General features: G+C 36.1%; 1 protein-coding gene across 1 annotated transcript in view; it reads right to left on the bottom strand.

Annotated features, from left to right (window-relative positions):
* The window catches only part of ca16b (carbonic anhydrase XVI b), a 92,764-nt gene that overhangs the window by 9,377 nt on the left and 63,332 nt on the right, over nucleotides 1-20,055 (bottom strand). Inside the window, exons 7-15 of the mRNA XM_082190155.1 lie at nucleotides 19,068-19,225; nucleotides 16,644-16,839; nucleotides 12,714-12,898; nucleotides 9,681-9,789; nucleotides 8,931-8,980; nucleotides 8,083-8,839; nucleotides 6,737-6,875; nucleotides 3,493-3,584; nucleotides 379-470 (exon numbers count right to left, since the gene is read on the bottom strand). Of these exons, the coding sequence (XP_082046281.1) occupies nucleotides 379-470; nucleotides 3,493-3,584; nucleotides 6,737-6,875; nucleotides 8,083-8,839; nucleotides 8,931-8,980; nucleotides 9,681-9,789; nucleotides 12,714-12,898; nucleotides 16,644-16,839; nucleotides 19,068-19,225 (1,778 nt within the window). The remainder of the gene's footprint in view (nucleotides 1-378; nucleotides 471-3,492; nucleotides 3,585-6,736; nucleotides 6,876-8,082; nucleotides 8,840-8,930; nucleotides 8,981-9,680; nucleotides 9,790-12,713; nucleotides 12,899-16,643; nucleotides 16,840-19,067; nucleotides 19,226-20,055) is intronic.

Raw genomic sequence — 20,055 nt, 5'->3', positions numbered from 1 at the left:
TACCGTGCAGATTTTGTTTTCCTATATCTGTAAAACAAAGCACCTCTGTAACGAATCGATACCTACCGTGTCGCAGATACTGGTAATTGTCAAAGTTTTTAAGTAAGTCTTTTCTAAGAGACACGGTTCTTGTTTTTGAATGTGTCCATACCGGATTGTGATCTTGTAAATGTTTGCTGTGGGCATGAACCAGACTCAAGCTTTCCTGCATTCCTGAATAGATTCCTCCAGCAAGAGGAGTGATTTTAATGAGGCTCTCCTCTTTAATTAGTCCTTTTCCCACAGCCATCTGTGCCTATGTGCCACTGGGAGCACCGGTACATGTACAGAACACATACACACATTCTCACATGCTCCAACTACAAAGGCCATGCTCACATCGAACTCCTGAGAAAAGCCATGCTGGTTGTTGGAGTACAGCTCCATGATGTGTTTGATGAACTGCCTGACTGGCACAGCCTCCAGGTCATCTGAAATACAAACCATACATACTATCATACCACTGCCAATGTGAACACAAACATTTTCATAGAAATTGATGACAACTGCATTAATACCTATTAATACCTATTATATAAATATTTATGATAAAAAAAAAAACGTATCATTAAAATGTTGCTAAAATATTCTTTTATTATTTGGTGTTTTACAATAAATAAATACAAATTGTATTAAATTATAATATTAAATTATACCCAAATACACTATTGTATTATGTAATTATTTTTTACAAAATCTTTAAAAAATATACCTGAAACATCAGATAAATAGAATTGAGATACACCACAGTTCAAAACTTTGGGGTCAGTAAATTACTCCAGTCTTCAGTGTCACGTGATCCTTCAGAAATCATTCTAACATGGTGATTTGCTGCTCAAGAAATATTATTATTATCATCAGACATCATCACAGTTGTACTGATTAATATTTTTGTGGAAACATTTTTTTAGGACATGAATATAAAGTTCTAAAGAACAGCATGTATTTGTAATATAAATCTTTTGTAACATTATAAATGTCTTTACTGTCACTACTGATCAATTTAATGTGTCCTTGCTTTTGGGGTACAGATATTAATCTACCATTATTATGTGGCAAGAAAAATCTTACTGACCCCAAACTTTTGAACAGTAGTACATATTTTTAATAAATACACTGAAATACCATATTTCACAAAATATTTAATAATATACCCAAAAACATCAGATTAATGGAACTGACATACATTTCGCAACACATACATTGTTTAGTGACTGCATATAATAATATATGCTGTTTTTTCCAATAATTAGTTCAATTATTAATTCAAGACCTTTTCAATAAATTAATATGTCAATAAAAAATTATTATAAAATGTCTAAACATGTCACTTTGAAGGAACAAACCTCTCTGAAAAATAAAAGATTAAATAAATAAAGAAAAAAATATCCTTGTTCCAAATGACAAAATACTTTGAAGCAAAATCCATACGCCCTACTTTTGTGGCCTCACTTCCTGAGTGATGATATTTGGTCACATCTGTGTCATATAAAGCTCATCAGTTATCTATCATAGAAAGGGTCTGGACTGATGGTCTTATTGTCGTGTAGAATGGCCACACAAAGGTATGGTTCATTACTGCCCATGGAAGCACACAGCTGGGACCGTATTTAAAAAAGACCAGAATCCCCTGGAGCATTTTACTGCTTCACCATTGTGAAGGATGATCAAACACACATCAACTCAACCCCCATTCTGTATTCAGTGTCTATACCATTAACAGAAGAGATTCTATCGGTCTTATTAAATCACTGAGACACGCACACACAGACTTCTTCTATTTAACGGGGATTGTTGATGAGTTCTCTATTACGCCAGAGACATTAAACTATCACCTCAAACGGAGTTCTCATAAACATTAATGGCTACGTTTTACTTCTTTTGGCTTACAGTTATATAGACCTGTCAATCAAGAGCTGGACTGCGTCGTACGAGGAGAAGGGAAGACAGGAAAGTAACTGAGAGAGAGCAAGAGAGAAAAGAATGGCAATACTGACAGCAGTTCATGCAATTTTAGAAAATCATGCACTACCCAAATTGAGCAATCAGACTTTCCATTCGTTCACTGAGAAACAGTAACACACACAGAACATAAAATATGCATCCACTCATCATCCGAGAAAACGGCAAGATAGGAATTCTGATCATAAAAAGCTTGAATCAACACTGAACTGATCTCAACTGAATAATTACTGTTTACTATTGTCTTTTTAGAGCAGCTTTACAGCCGAATTGAATCGTTATTTTCCTGTTTATTACTGTAAAGCTGCTTTGAAACCATCTTTATTGTATAAAGCGATATATAAATAACGGTGACTGACTTGACTAGTGAAATTACTCTACTGTTCAAAGGTTTGGAGATTTGTAAATGTTTTTGAAAGAAGCCTCCTATGCTCACCGAAGCTGCTTTTATTTGATCAAAAACACAATAAAAATAGTAATATTGTGAAATATTATTAAAATTTAAAATAACTGTTTTCTATTTTAATATATTTTAAAACGAAATCATCCTAAAATGCTGATTTGGTGCACAAGATACATTTCTTTTTATTATCAATGTTGAAAGTAGAAAGTAAAAAAGCAGCATTTACATGAAAGAAATCTTTTGAAACATTATACTGCCATTTACTGTCATTTTTGACCGGTAGTGTAAGTCATACAGGTTTGGACTGCAATACAATTTCATCCAGAAGTTTCATAAAAAAGCAACATTTTAAGCAAAAAGCTGTGAAAATAACGTTTTTGCCAAAGTCTACATCCAGATCGGCTCGGAGTAGATCAAGTCCATCAACACCCCTAAAGTTTCACAGTCCTATAGCTCGTCCCGCGTCGACATTTTATGGTAGTTTTGTTTAACATGCTGTTTAATGTTGATGATCACATTATTTTACATATGCATCTGTTTACATTATGCTATCGCTTGTTTCTGCTTCTTTTTTGCCTGTGTTTTGATCCGGAGATTCAGTAATCTTTCAGAAGATATCAGAAGATGCGCCCTCTACCATACAACAGTGAAAACAGAGAAAGCCGGAAATTTCCGTCAATGGCGGGGAAGCGTTGTCTCATAAATTACAGAAGTGTATGAGACAAAAATAAATAAATAAATCATGCACATTAAACAACATCCTGTAATAACTATTTGTCAGCTGGTCAGGTATATTTATAAAGCGTCACTTCACTCTGCTGCAATGTTTGCTTATATCTTATTGATCTATTTCAGAATATAGCTGTTACCTAGTGAGGTGCTTTGCTCCCAAAATAGACAACCAACTCCCATCCTGGCATTGCGTTCTCCACACAAGGGTACATGTGATGAAATCCAAACTAAAGAACTCTGTATTCTGACTATGCACCAAATTCTGAAGCCACTTTTTTGCTGGATAATGATGTCATAAAATAAAAGTACTTGCATTATGAAACCTCGTGTTTTCATTTATGTTTGTTTAGACTCACCCGCAGTAGATATGATGGGAAAACTGTCATCGCGGATCACTCTGGGGGAGTTCCTGTCGTCAATATAGAAATGTGCAGTCTGGAAGAATCTCCTATGAACAGAAACCGTTTCCAGTTAGTAGAAAGCAGGTAATCGGGATGATTATTTTAAAAGCTTCTTAATTCTGAGGAAGCCTCCTGCTTGCTGAGAATTACTGTTCACTTATTAATATCAAAGTACAATTTAGTACAATCTTCTTAGCAAAGGGTGTTTTGACCTGTGTTTCTGTTCAATACAATTTTAGTCACAACTCTGATATTAGTCCATTACTAAAAGAAGAATGAGTATACAGAGCATTCTCTCTAAATATACTGTACATATACATGACGTAATACAACTTAATCCAAATATTCTTACACGAAAACATTAGATTATTTATATTATTATTGTTATTATAAAGTATTTATTTTCACAAAATAACTTAAAATTCACTCTAAAAATATTTGAAAACAGAAAATCCTTGTATAAGTCTGTCTGTAGATTTTAATATTTTAATATATTGTTTAAACAAAATGTACTATTTATGTTATTATTATTAATATTAATACATTTTATTGATTAAGTACTTATTTTCACAAAATGACATTAACTTTAATTTACTGAAAAACTTGAATTTGAAAACAGAAGTCGATAAACAGACTTCTGTTAATTGTCCGAGTGGTTATGGTTATCTGCTGATGCAGAGAATCACAATATAGGCCAAATATCAGATGAATGAATCAGCTCGACCGACTTGTATTGACTCAGACCAACTCATAATGCATAATAAAGACTATCATTGGCACATTTCCATAATTAAAATGCATTAGCCACTACACACACACACAAACATCTAGTTCTCATATAATACACATTAAGATCAAAGCGATGATACCAAATATCCAGCCAAACTCTGTACATGCAACTCTTTCTGCCTTGGGAAAATCTTTAAAAAATGTGTCTTTTTAAAATTTATTTTTACTTTCAGTGCACAAAGACATGGTATAAACCCTCCCACCCCCTTATTGAAGTCTTGCTTCATGTAAATCCCAGTAAAGCATTTGTATAAGCATGCCCCTACCTGTACTTTATGCAGAGCAATGAGCAGATGCTAGTCATCCTTGAGAGGTGAGATAAAAAGAAAGAAAAGAGGGGTTGAACGCTCGTAGAGCTCCGATGAGGGAGGGAGGGCTGGGGGGATTGAGGAGAGACGATGACTGGGGGGACAGGAACCTCACACTAATGACCTTTTCATGATGGCCGATCTCTCGTGTGTTTAGAGACGTTAGACTAATGGTGTAGAAGGGAAGTTCTCCTTCAGAGAAGTTTTGGACCCTGCGGTCTAATCCTTGAGAATGCAAAATAGGCAAATGGTAAAAAGATAAATATAACCTCTTATCATTCCCCATCTGCGTCTTTGCGTCGAGTCTGGAATTGCTCTAACTCATAGGCGATCGCATGCGTACGTGTAGAAATGAGTGCGGCATCTTTGGTCTTTAATGGGCATCTGTGAGTCTGAGGAGACTGAAAGCCTCTGAGCCATCCAGATGGAACCCTGCCTACATAAACCTCTCATTAGCCTATCGCCTTGGCAACATCATAACTTCATTTTAAGCAAATAATATCATACTTTCTGGTAACTTGCATGAACTCCAGTTATAAAAAAACGAGAATGGAATATCTTTTGAATGGCTTTTGTTCACTCGGTAGCTTTATTCTTGACGTTCTTGAAATTTGACAGTAATGTCTTGAACAAAGACGTTTGCCGTCACATTCTCGGGGGAGCAGTTGCGTCTTGTCACTTGTCTTTCGTCCGCTCTCTTAACAGATTATCTTGCAAACTCAAGTCTTTCATTCACTTTAACTGTCACTAATCAACCTCTTATAAACCCATCAAATGATCAAATCAAACTGCTGTTATCTTTTCCCCTCAATCTTTTCCTGACTTGTTGGCTGACGTAATTGCTTTGCAATTGGTACAGTAACTTGCAGGCAAAAATTCTTGACATTTGTGGTGCTTGTTAAGGCCATGTAAGACCAGTGTTGTTATAGTTAACTGAAACTAAAACCATTAAAAGTTTTCGCTAAACACAATAAAGCTGAAAAACAATCAAATATGAATAGTAGATGGACTGCCTTGGCAAATAATAACTGAAATAAATATGATTAAATTGTAGTACTAAAACTGCTAAAACCTTCTTCTTTTTTGACTAAAACAGTGAAAATACACTGAAATAAACAGGATTAAAAATTATTATTATTATTTTTTAAACGAAAACCAGATTTCTTTTCCCGGTAATTGACATAAAGCTTAAATAAAAATAACATAGGAATATAACATGAAAAATGTGAACTTAAAAAACTTAAAATTATAAATATTGCCTTGACAAATAACTGAAATAGGTTTAAGTGGAAGTACTAAAATAACAACAACAAAAAAAAGAAAAAAAAAGAAAAAAAAAGCTAATTTAAAATATTAATAAATACTATAACAGTATATCAATTAAACTAAAATAACATACAAGCAGTACAATAATATAACAACAAAAAAATATTTAAAAAAATTATGATATCATACATTTAAAATATAAAACGTTTTAATATTTATCTTTTAATGTAATGTTACTGTTGTGTGCTCACATTTTAAATGATATGCTAAAACCAGTCAGCATCACAGATTGGAGCACAGCTGGGTCCCTCCACACAAGATTCATGGTCCCCAGGGGGCCCGCAACCTCTCAGCTCACATACAGATACAAGACTGAACAGGAGGATGGTGGTATTTGGCAGGAAGCTCCATAGGAGGATTTTTTTTTGTTGAAAAATTCGGTTACCATGGGGCTGAGACCGGTCCGGGAGAGGGCGGGCAGATGGGGCACGGACTCTCCAGGGAGCTGAGCCAGGGTTATAAAGGCCAGTAGATGGAGTAGAAATAGTTAGATGAAGTGTGGATTCAGGGGACAGAGCGACCTTACACTGTTTACAAACCAGGCACAACCATGACCAGACAAATCTACTCTACATAATACATGTTGTCATGAATATTAATTAGGTGATGCATTCGTTCAGAAGAAAACCAAAGCTCAAAAAAATTAGATAGACAAATGTAGAAGTTAAGGAACGCAGATAAAGAGACCTGATCTTTTCCCATGCATGTATCCCATTCAGTAAAGGCCCAAGATGATCTAAGACCAATGTGCTGGACAATGGCTAATTCAATCTTACCTCCAGTAGACCAGGACAGCCAGCAGCATGATCAGACAGAGCAGAGTGAGGGCAGAGACCACCATCAGGGGGATGATCCACTCCACCCGGCTGGAGGATGACACCGGGTCTCGGGTGACAGTGGAGATGCTGTTCCTCTCTGCATGGTGGTCAAAGGGGACCAGAGCAAGGTAACAAATATATAAATATATATTTTTTGAAAACCCTTCAATAATAGATGGAAAGAGTCTATTCTACTATAAATGCTTGAAAAATGTAATTCATGCAATTTAAAATAAATGTTCTATTTTAATATACTTTGAAATGATTCATGTGATGGCAAAGCTGAATTTTCATCATCATTACTCCTTACATTACATTACATCTTCAGTTTCACACGATCCTTCAGAAATCATTTTAATATGCTAATTCGGAGCTCAAGAAACATTTATTATGATTATTAAAGTTGGAAAAAGTTGTGAAGCTTAATGTTTTTGTGGAAACCACAGTACATCTCTTCAGGATTCCTTTTCAAATAAAGATTTATTTGAAATATATCTTTTGCAACAACTTTTGATCAGTTTAATGTGTCTTTACGGAATAAACTTTTGTTTTTAGCCTTGTATCCCATTTTTTTTTAACGGAAGTGTATCTAATATATTAGAATAAAAAATATATATATTTATATTATGTTAATGCATGTTATACATTTTATTATATTTATTTTGTGTACACATTTTAATAATGCATAATAATACATACATATTATACAGACGCATAAGATAATATATCATGCAGATAATACATATTTTACATTTTTATATTTATAAATATTTTACTCATTAAATATTAGTGCTGTCAAACCAAATAATCATGATTAATCGCATCTAACATAAAAGTTTTTTCTTACATAATATATGAGTGAGTATATGTATTATTATATTTATATATATATTACATGTCTGTGTGTATATATATATTATTATATTTATGTATAGTATATGTGTGTGTGTATATACTGTATACACACACACACACACACATATATATATATATATTATACTGTATATGTGTGTATATGTATATATACGCACACACACAGACATATAAATATAATAATATATACACACATATTATGTAAACAAAAACTTTCATGTTAGATGCGATTATTCGATTTGACAGCACTATTAAATATATTTATACATATTCATATACTCTTAATTATATTTATGGTAAGGTAATGTACATTTTAGTTTTTGGACACGATTTGGCACTAATTACTAATTTTAAAGGTACTGTACTTTTGACCATGTGTACTTAATTGCCGTTTTATCTTATGCACAGAGCTTTAGACTCAGCTCACCTACCAGTGTGAATGTAGTATGGCCAGTGCGCCTTCTCCTCATTGGTGAGTTTGGTGTTCTCCGTCGAGCCTGAGGGAATCTGCATGTCTGCAGTGTCATTATCCTCCAGCCATGTTGGTTTTGATGAACCCTCTCCAGAAGGCCTCTCAGTAGAACGGGGTCCCTGCTCTTCCACTATTCTAGGGGCCGATGTAGAGTTTTCAGTGTTAGCATCCGCCCTCTCTCCTTCCCGCTCCCTGTGTTTTGAAGTTGGGATGGGGACAGTTGGTTTTTGGGGCACTGCCTTAGCCTGCTTTTTGTCCTTGACTGTCGCATCTTTCCCCCTTTTTTTCTTCTCCTCTTCTTCCTGTTCCTCTTCCTCCTCCTCTTCCTCTTTTTCCTCCTTCTCCTCTCTTTCACTGTCTTCTTCCTGTTTGTTATTAGCTTCAGTGCTGTCCTCCGAGATGAGGACGTTGCTCTCAGACGGGGTGCTTTCAGCAGTGGGAGTGGATGGGTGCTGAGTGGGCGTGGGGCCTGAGTTTGTGGAGTGGGTTGGCCAAAAGGATCCTGGGAGGGAAGAAATCACACTGCCACTGAAGCCCAGTCCTGCCAATAGAGTGCTGGTCACCACGGATGCTACAGTGGCTTGTCCTCCGCTGGATGGGGGCCCCATTCCCGTTGCCATGGAGACAAATGAAAAAGGGAGGCCGGCGGACGTCCAGGTAGAGGAGCCTGAGCTTATAGGGGCCATGTCTGCCGAAGAGGCGGGGGACAACGTCGGCTACAACCAGGGCAGAAGAGGAAAAGAAAAATTACAACGTGTGTAGACATACAAATACACAGATTTAGAAATGATTAAACCAGTTACCCACCATTCCGGTTTTCACAATCCTTGTCCCCTCAAATATCCTTGTGGTGTTTGCTTGAAGAATAAATCACACAGTGTGACAATCTATATTAGAGTTGCCATGAAATCAAAATGGACAATTCTTGTTTGTTTTTTTAAGGAATAGTGCAGTATTTATAATAAATGATTTATCTGTGCACATCATTAGGCCTTGTCCACATTAATACGTTTTCATTTGAAAAAGTATCTATTTCTCTCTGTTTTGGCCTTCCGTCCACACTGAGACAAGCGTTTTGTCCTGATTTAGCGGTTTCCAATGTTTCAATGTGGATAAGAAACTTTTTAAAAACGCTTGAAAACTCTGGTGTGGACGGAGAGCGTTTTGAAACGAAAATGCCCTTTTCAAATGTATCCGGATTAATGTAGACGTAGCCTTATTCTTTTAAAATTCACATGCTTTCATAATCTTTAATCAAATATATAACGTCCCCTCCTCTTGCAGCGACAACTCTTCTTTTCTCTGAAGTATACTGGCCCGAGGGCGGGGCAACCTGTCACTCACATGAGATCGACCAATAGAAAACCACAACTGTCTTATCTATTCCCGATGGCTGGACAAAATTAAGTCCTTCCCTATATTTTTGTCTAGTTCGAGAAGCCATTTCACTCGGATATATGTCACAAAATGTTTCATGCCGACTTTAAGGCTTGGTTAGCAGCAGTAATTGATTATTTGTATTTTTAAGAACAGAAAGCCACATAAAATCAGACAGACCTTTGAATAAAAGTGTTTGGCTGAAGTCACTGCGCTGGTCTCTCTGACATACAGCTTGCACTCTGAAGAGATACAGGACATCTGGAGACACAAGTGAGATGACTGCCCTCTGCAGGAGACATACGACACACCATACATTTTAATAACAGTACAACTCGTATAGATTATTGGATAGAAATTGGATAGCTCAGAATCTCCTTCTACTAATACAAGCTTTGCAGTATGTATAAAGTGTGCAGATATGAATTGAATACCCAGATAAACAATACACTTTTTTTATTATTTTTTTATTAATACTTTTATGCATTAAATTTATTAAAAGTGACATTTTAAATTGTTAAAAAATATTTATATTTCAAATAAATGCTTTTAAACTTTCTATTCATCAAAAAAGTATAATGTATCTAATATATTAATCAGCACAACTATTTGCAGCATTGGTAATAATTAGAAATTATTAAGCATCAAATCAGCATATTAGAATGATTTCTCATGGATCATGTGACACTGAAGACTGAAGTGCATTTCTGAATGTTGGAAACAACCAGAGTGTCCCTTCAACAGCTACACACAAATCCAAAAACCTCATTACACAACACACAGTAAATACGACAAGATGTTATTTTCCAAAACCGAAATGTCAAAGCAAATTAAACATTTGCCATTATTATTTGTATAAATTGACACTTATTTATTGCAATGTCCTGCTCCATCTTTCAGAGATCCACAGTCTCCCAGAAATAGATAGATATTCATTTGAATTTCATATACCCAAAGTTGGTCTAGATTCGCTGGCACAACCTGTGCTGTGACTGGGCTCAGAATTGAAATAAAAATGTAAATGTAGAGGCAAAAAGATTGAGGGAGTCATGATGGGATGCAGAGTGAAAGAAAGTAATTGGACTTTAACCGTGGCAGTTATATCCCTTAACTAAATCCAAATCTAATTTGACCAAGGCTAAAAAAGACTGACAGCACTCATCAGAAAAAAATCCTTCAACTGGATGGACACTGTCTTGTTGTCATGCAAACTGTGTGTGTAAGGCTGCTCCAATAAGCTGACTGACAGACATGGGTGTAAGTCATTCATTAGACTTGAGGGAAGAAAGACAAAATACTGTCCAAGTCCATCAAATCGATGAGAGCAGCCCATCCATCAGAATCATGCTGGGAACCAGAAGACAAGACCCTGGCTATAGGCAGTGACATCATACTTCAATTTTTGTATCAAGGGTGAAATTACACAAATATACATATCAAAAATTTCCAATTAACTGAACTGGCCCCCTGCCCAGGAGCCCCTGTCTGCAATAGTGTCTTAATCAGGGGCAGTTCTAGGATTTGATGTTCAGGGTAGTGTAGTAAGAGACTATTGCCTAAATGGTGCCTATATAGTGACTCAAAAGTACCCTACCAATACTTAAATTGGTAACAAGTCTATGCAAAAACCAGTCTTTCTGCAGTACAGTTCAAATTGGTACATGTTTAGGCTACTCTTTGACTAACAGAAAATTGTCATCATATCATTATTATTAACAAGCATTACTGTTAACTAACTCAAAAACAAAAATATGGACTCTGGGCTCAACACTAAGGATTTTTTCTTCTGGCCTGGTCGGATCACAGCAAAAACTAATTCTAGCCTAACTAATATAAAGTTCAAACATTAAAGGGATGGTTCACCCAAAAATGAAAACTCTGTCATTAATTACTCATACTCGTGTCGTTCCAAACCCGTAAGACCTTCTTTCATCTTTGGAACACAAATGAAGATCTTTTTGATGAAATCTGAGAGCTTTCTGTCCCTCCATTGACAGCTACGCAACTACCAGATTGTAAAACAAATCCATATGAATTAAGCGGTTTAGTCCAAATTTTCTGAAGAGACATGATCGCTTTATATGATGAACAGACTGAATTTAGGCTTTTATTCACATATAAACATTGATTTAACTGCTATAACCCTGGTCTTAACTCTTATTAATCTTTTTCGTTGTAGATAACTGCCGACAAGTCTGGGCACTACAACACATCTTGAGATCTCGGAGATGTAGTGACAGAGGTGTTCCATTACATTGCGTTCTGTCTAACTCATGAATCTTCAGCAGGGGGTCTGTAACCCCCTAAGGGGTCCATAATGGTACTGCAATTATTATTTAAACTTATTTGGGAAGGCAATACATGAAACAACCAAAATATGACGCTTATTTAAACTAAAACTAAAGACTTCAGTCAGAGAGCTCATTGTTAATGCCACATTAAAATATAGTAAATAAAATGCATCATATACTTCAAATGTATAACCATTTTAATAATAATTATCAATAATGATCATATCATTAGTCAGTACGATTTTTTTTATGTTTTTGAAAAAAAAAAAGTATATGCTCACCAAGGCTGTATATATTTGATACGAAAAATATATAAATATTACTTTAAAATAACTGCTTCCTATTTGAATATATTTTAAAATGTAATTTATTCCTGTGATGGCAAAAACTTCAGCAGCTAGTCTTCAGTGTCACATGATTCTTCAGAAATCATTCTAATATACAGATTTGGTGCTCAAGAAGCATTTCTGCTCATGTTTTTTCTGGAAACTATGATACAATTTTTTTTTACAGGATTCTTTGATGAAAAGAAAGTTCAAAAGTACAGTATTTATTTGAAATAGAAATCTTTTGTAACATTATAAAAGTCTTTACTGTCACTACTGATCAATTTAATTGATCAATTACAAATATTTGACTGACCCCAAACTTTTGAACAGTAGTGTATAACACATTAATAAAGACTATCTGCAACACACTCAAGTTTATATAATATTCAACAGGGGCTTCTTCTCTCTACTGACCAAAAGGTGAAAAAGGTTGAAGATCTAGTTGTGTGTGTGTCACTTAACATCTTCAGTCAAATGATTGGCTAACCTCAACACAGTGATTGGATAACCGGTTGAGCTAGAGTGTTTGCGGTGGTCGACACAATGATCTGTAATGATCAAACAGCTTGCCCTTTCATTGTTGGGAAGCTTACCGTGCTGTGTTCACTGCTCTGCGTGAAGGTCTTCTCAAAAGGCATTTCATCCTTTACCCAGCTGTAGGAGACAAGGAAGTCCAGTATAGGCGGGTGGTAGACAGCTGACGGTCGGTCCCAGGTCAACACAAGTGCAGTTCTGTTCAGTGGATGAACCTTCATGTTGTCAGGGATGCTGCTGCAGACTGGATAGAGAGAGGAGAAGCAGAGCGATGAGATAAGACTGATAAAAACAAGGAGGAAGAAGGTACAGTTGTTCTCATTTGATTAGGGATGTGTGATTGGAGATAAACAGGCGGAATTACGGCTGTTCGGCAGCGGGAGCGGAGCCAGATCTCTGCCGTGCAGGTCCACGACTGCAGCCCCCAGGTGAAAATAAATCTTTTATTGCTGTCTGAGTCACCAAAGCGTTCTCACTAGAAACTGCTTCAAAGTGGAAAATAATACATGAGTTCATCTCAATCTGCCTCCAGGCTTTTCAAACAGCCTTGCGTGGCTGTGGCCGTGTGCACTACTGTGTGTGTATGTGCTATACCCAGTGGTGGATGAAGTACATGCCAGTTAAAATATACTGATGAAATATTACTGCAGTAAAAATCCGTACCTTTTAAAAGTTCGGGGTGTTTTTGAAGGAAGTCTCTTATGCTTACAATGGCAGAGTTATTTGATGAAAAGTACAGTAAAAACAGATATATTGTGAAATATTATTAAAATTGTAAATAATTGCTATCTATTTTAATATAATGTAATTTATTCCTGTGATGGCAAAGCTGAATTTTCAGTGGGCAGTCTTCAATGTCACATTATCATTCAGAAATCATTCTAATTTGCTGAACTGGTGCGCAAGAAACATGTTTTGTCGCTTAATATTTTTGTGGAAACTGTAACATTTTCCGGATTCTTTAATGAACAGAAAGTTCAAATAAACAGCATTTATTTGAAATAGAAATCTTTTGTAACACTGTTGTTGTTACTGTCACTTTTGATGGCATCTTGCTGAATTAAAGTAAAAAACGTTTAACTTTTAAATGGTAGTGTAAAAGGGCTGCTTTTAAAATTCTACTTGAAATAAATGCACAAGTGTTTACTTTTACATGTACTCATGCATGATATAAAAAAGTTCATTAATCTGCATATCGTGTAATGAATTTAATCAAATAAATCACAATTAACCACATATACACTAACAATTTTTGCAAAGAAAAGCCTTCAAATTAATATAATATACACATATTGTAGCAGACAAGTCTAATGTGTGTTTAAATATCATTTCAACATAGCAGTTCTGAAAGCGACAATGGATAACTCACCTCAGATCTTGAAAATAAAGGAAACAAGAACGGTCAAACTGTCAACACAGTGTGTATTTTTAATAATGTTAAAATGGTGTAATATTTTATTATGTACTTAGCAGTTTCATTGCGAGTGCCGTGCGCTTGCAGAGAGACTCCGCCCACACGCTCTTCTAATTGGCCGTGTCATGTCGCATCTGGTGTGGACAGACAAATTGCTTGTTGCTGTAATCTTATCGTGTTGTGTCGAGTTTGGACGTGCTGTTAAGGGCGTTACCATGCACACAAAAACACGTCTCACCATGTTGCTATTTTTTTCCCTGATTACAGTGACCTCATTGTTGGTGCTTTTTTTTATATCAAAGCCATTACAAACATGAACTCTAGGTTTGTTTTGCAGCAAAAAAGAAAATCCTAATCAAATCTACCCTAACCAGGCTTTCTAGCAGGTATTTAGCTATTCATCCTCACAAAATCTGAATCTGCTGTGTGATGTGACAATCACGACCAATCAGAAAATATTCGAAATTTTGCAGGCCAGATCTGAACCACATGAGCAGCTCAATGTCACCTGGAGTGCATGCATTAACTGCTGCATGGATTTAACTTTATGTTTTTCCTATTAAATTCATACCTTTTTAACCTGAGTAAAAGTAAAAATAAAAAGTAAAAGTGTTTTTGACTACAGAGCCACTGAAAAGACGAACAGATGTAATTTGCACAATTGACGTCACTTATCACACAAATCATTTGGTGGGATGTGTTCTTGTCAAGTTGGGCGGACCGCATAAGTGGCGCTTGATAAGGTCATTATGCCAAAAGCCTCTACTCTTAATGTGTGTATATCAGCATTAGCGACCTGTCAACAAGCCTGTGATAAACATGTCTGTGAAATGAGAGGCAGATCGCAAGAACACAAGAAGTGAAACGAGGACGAGGGGGTGATTAGTGAAAGGGCATCTGCTGTGGAAGTCGGCCTCGAGAGCTCTGTTAGCACGGGTGACTCAGCGAGAGCCCATTATTTTCATCAGTTCAATCATCAGCATGCTAATGACTGCCGCCATTACTGTCCGGCAGAGATAACGCTGATGATTCAAATTGACTCTATTCTCATGGCGGTTTTTGGGTTATGTAGTAAACAAGCTAAGATATCAGCACTGGATGTGCTGAGGGACAATAACGCTGTGTGCTTCACAGGTACGTATAGTTCATAGGACTTTCCACAATTAGGGTACATATTAGGACTTGAAATAGTTTAAGAATGAACTAATCATTTATTCTTTATCAACAAGTTTTGTACAAATATGTTTCACTTGTTGCCTTCATGTATTTAGATCCTGTGCTTGCCTTGTTTCCTTTCTCCAAACCATAGTTGACGATATTGTGTGCATTCATTCAATCCCACAATACACTGCAATAACGAGTGTACAACCGATGTATGCTCAACGACTAGAATACCCATAATGCACTGTATATACTGTATATATATATATATATATATATATATATATATATACATATATATGTATAAATAATAAAAAAGAAAATTATATATATACAGTATATGTATGCATGGATATATATATATATATATATAAAAAAAAAAAAAAAAAAAAAATATATATATATATATATATATATATATATATATACATATATAAGATAAAAAGGATAAACAATGCTGAATTATTTTCACAGCCACCTTTGCTTATATATACCAAAGGTGCCAATATTAGTGGAGGGCACTGTATGTATATATACACATATATACACAGTCCGGTGCAAAAGTTATATTAACATGCCTAAGACTTTTGCACAGTACTGTACATACATATATATATATACACACACACACACACACACACACACACACACACACACACACACATATATATATATATATATATATATACACATACATCATATTTGATTAACAAAAATTTAAGGAAAGTGCCACAAAGGAAAGAACAAAAAACAAAAAACAATGATAAAAAGATGTATTATTGCAAAGGGTTTTCAAAACTGCTTGCTTCGAAAACACCAGAATTGCTATTTGGCCACACAGTGTTCATTTGTACGGGTTTATTTTTAGAGGGAATATTAATGACGATTATTCCGCCTTTCCGCTGTGTTGCATCACTCCAGACTTCATCACAACCAATAGCAATCAATTCCCTCAGCCGGAGAGCAAAACAACGCTATCATTAACGCACACAGTACACCGTCCCCCAGTTACTGGGCTTGGCTCAGAGCGCTGCACTGCTGTAGTCACTGCATTAATAAATCCTATTTATTCAGTCTGTCTCAAGAGCAATGGATATCCTAAAAACAACTAGCTTTGCACTTTATTCATGAGATGAATGAGAAGAAACCCAAACATGACGTCTATGAAGAAAAAACTGAACTCTAGTTTTGGATAAGAGAAATAATCACAGTCCCAGTTGGAAATTTACTGATGTTACATCATAAAGACTTTGCTGAAATGATCATGGACATTATTATAAATGAAATGAATTCACTATTTCCTAATTATAGGATTCTCTTACCATATAATGGTTAGAATTAACAGAAAATAAATAAATAAAAGTGTCTTCCTCCTTGATGGGTCAGGCCGATTTTGGTAAGAAAGGCATCATACCTCGTGAGGATTCTGAGTCGGCAGCGCTGGCCATGCTGTCTGTCATGACGTCGGGCATCCAAGCATCCATCAGAGCTGATTTGGAGATTTGACGGCTGTTGAGATCTTGAGTGGGCCGATGGTTATTCCTCAGGTAATCCACGGACTTCACATGATCCTGCTGCTCTGTGGTGAAGATGGAGTAGAACGCCTCTAGCTACAGCAAGAGAAAGAAAAAAATATCCAAAAGTTTAAATGTGAGTTTTCCATTTCATTTATTCACTTCTATCAAGGGAATATATAAAGTCAATTTATTTTGGCCAAGAAGGGGTAGAAAGGAGATAGATACGAGCATGCTGTGTATGAATTAGTGGCTTTACTCTGTGTGATGCTGAATAAAGCAGGAAGCAAAAACGGATCATTTAACCCATGTTAGCATTAAAAGCTGTGTGCATAACCAGAGCAAGTATTGGGAGTGAACCAATCAGTCATTCATCAATATAAATATTTATACACTTTTACAATGATTTTTTTTTTTTGAGCGTAGCTAAGTGGTTGCTAGGGTGTTTTGGAGGCTTGCTAGGGCCTAGATGTGTTTAAAAGTGCAGTAAGCAATTTCTGAGTAACGCTATTGAAAGTGGATCGGACCGAGCACCACAACACACTTGTAGCCAATCAGCAGTAGGGGGCATGTCCACTCATGATGGGGGAGGAGAGAGAGTGAGCAAGAGGGAGATTTAAAGACAGACTGTAGAAAGAGAGATGGCTGAGAGACATTACAAAAGAGAAACGGTCGGAGGAATATCTCTGGAAAAACAGGTTATTGTAGTAATGTTAGCTAAAGTAACAGGACAGTTTTGAGTGTCATTGTTTGTCTGGAGCTGGTGTGCTACTAGCGACTGTCAATTAACTCTTGCTTGTATATATATCTTGTGTATTGTAGGGCTGTCAAAATTGCTCAAAAATGACGTTCGAATATTCTCTCTAAATAAAAACACATAGCCTATATTCGAACTGTTCGAACATGGTTGCGCATTTTGTCAATGACTCGCATTACGTCAATAACAGGGCAAATTAATACAAAGAGACATAACTACTTGTATAGGTAGTTTATTTAAGTTTAAACACATTTGACAACGTATTACCTACACAAAAACAAGTAAATCAACTAATGGCCAAGACCGCAGACCTCACTCTCGATCGCTCACTCGCAGGCACTCTTTCTCTCTCTCACCCTCACGCTGCGTTCACACCAAACGCGAATAGAGCGTCTGGCGCGATCAAGACGCGTTTACGCGCGTCTAGAGGTCTTGCGGCGCGAATGAGGTGTCACGCTCTCTGTGCATAACGGTTTAAATGAACAACAACAATAAGCAAATGTTGAGTGCTGATCAAGAGTTTTGTGCAAGCAATTTAAGGTCGCGACTCTTATATAGCAGGCTTCATTCAGTGATTGAAACAAATATTATTAACAATAATTGAAGTTTTTAGCCTATATAGAACCGACATTGAACGCTCCGAGCGAGCTGCATGTGCTGTGGTAAACATGGAACTTTTCCTTGACATGAAACGGTAAATAATCAAACCAGTGGAAGCCTGCAGTGCATGAAACTGCTGTATCTAACCTACCTTATTCATGCAATATCTATTCAGTCATTACAGTAGCCTACACTTTAGTAATGTTGTTTCTGTTTAACGTTAACGCTTCTTCCTGTTACCTGTCCCTGACCCCTCAGCGCGCCCACTCGCAAAGCAGACAGCCACGCCTCTGCTACCGGGGGCGTTTTTCCACATTCGAATATACATTTTCACCTTCGAAATTCTGTTTTTTAAAACTATTCGAATATATATTCGAATTTAGAATATTCGTTGACAGCCCTAGTGTATTGTACATTCTTTTTTGTTCTTCCTTGTAGTTCGTTAGTCATCTTCATTTCATTTTTCGCGAAGCATTATTTTGCTTTGCTACAGCTATGATACAGAGACATCCACTATCGTATTGCTTGCTCGTGCATTTTGTGGGCGGAGTAATGAAGGGAGGGGTGTGTTTGTTTGGGCTGATTTGAAATATCAACAGTGTTTCTCAGAAATTGCTTGCTGCCACTTTAAGAGGATTTTGTCAGTCATATTATCATTCAACAAAGTAAAAAAAAAAGCTTTATATCTACAACACATATATACATAGATGAATGCATTCATTTGTTTAGTAAATCTTCTGCACTGTCTCATTTCCAGAAACATTTGAACACACAGCAGATGAGACACATTGCTAGTGTAATATTGTCTATTCCTGTTTGTGTGCATGCTTGCAGATGGTACAAATATGATACAGGAGAAAAAAACACGAGCCAATTTCAAGCATAGTGCACACAGCTGGATGTGATACATGATCAAATGAATGTGATGTGCATGTATGCATGATTATGTGTGTGTGTGTTCGCCAACCTGGTGGTAGGACAGGTGAACGGGCCGACTGAAGATGATCCACTCCACGACTTTACTGCAGGGAGGTGTCGTGAGCGAGCCAGTGTAGCGGTAATAACTTCCCAAGGATGATGGCAATAGATCCTTCAGTATGAACGAACCAAGGTTTGTTTCCTTCTCTGTTTAATAAAAGACACAGAATACTCGCTCAAAGACTGAACGAGAGCTCATGAAACCTAAATTGAAGTACTACGAGGCAAAAAGATGATGCGGCAAGTACACACAAGGTTTAGTGGATATTTTATTATCTTATTATTAAATCTTCAGGTATTTAGAAATAATAACGTCTGTTCAGCTTTCTCTTTATTTCCATCGTAACTGGGAGGGCCAAGTTTCTGAACAACAGATGTGAATATGTGTTAAACTTATAGGACCTGGGGGGGGAGTTTTTATAGTATTTTCAGGTACACTACCATTCAAAAGTTTGGGGTCAGTAAGATTTTGTTTACATTTTTTTTCATATTTTTATTTAGTAAAGACACCGAAGACAAGAGTTATGATGTTGAAAATTCAGCTTTGCCATCACAGGAATAAATTACATTTTAAAATAGACAACAGCTATTTTAAATCGTAATAAAATTTCACAATATTACTGTTTTACTGTATTTTTGAGCAAATAAATGAGCATAAGACACTTCTTTTTACAAACCGACCCCAAACTTTTAAACGGTAGTGTTTTCATAGCACACTTCTCTTGAACTTGATCCTTGATCCTGAAAAGATCATTCTAAATTTCTCATGATATGAACACCAAGAGAACCTTTTGGAATTCATGGTTCTTTTACAAAACCGTCTATGCGCTTCAAATAACCTAAAAAATATATTCACTTTTCCTCTATTAGAACCAATATGTTGTTCTGAAGAAGCTATAATGCAACAATATGACAATTTTTAATCTCCAAAGAGCCATACAACCAACACAAGAACTATACAGCAAAAAAAGGTTATT

Source organism: Leuciscus leuciscus (genome assembly GCF_965113295.1).
Source record: "Leuciscus leuciscus genome assembly, chromosome: 14".
Lineage (NCBI taxonomy): Eukaryota > Metazoa > Chordata > Actinopteri > Cypriniformes > Leuciscidae > Leuciscus > Leuciscus leuciscus.
Note: the sequence above shows the minus strand (reverse complement) of the source record. Positions and strands in the feature narration are given on the sequence as shown.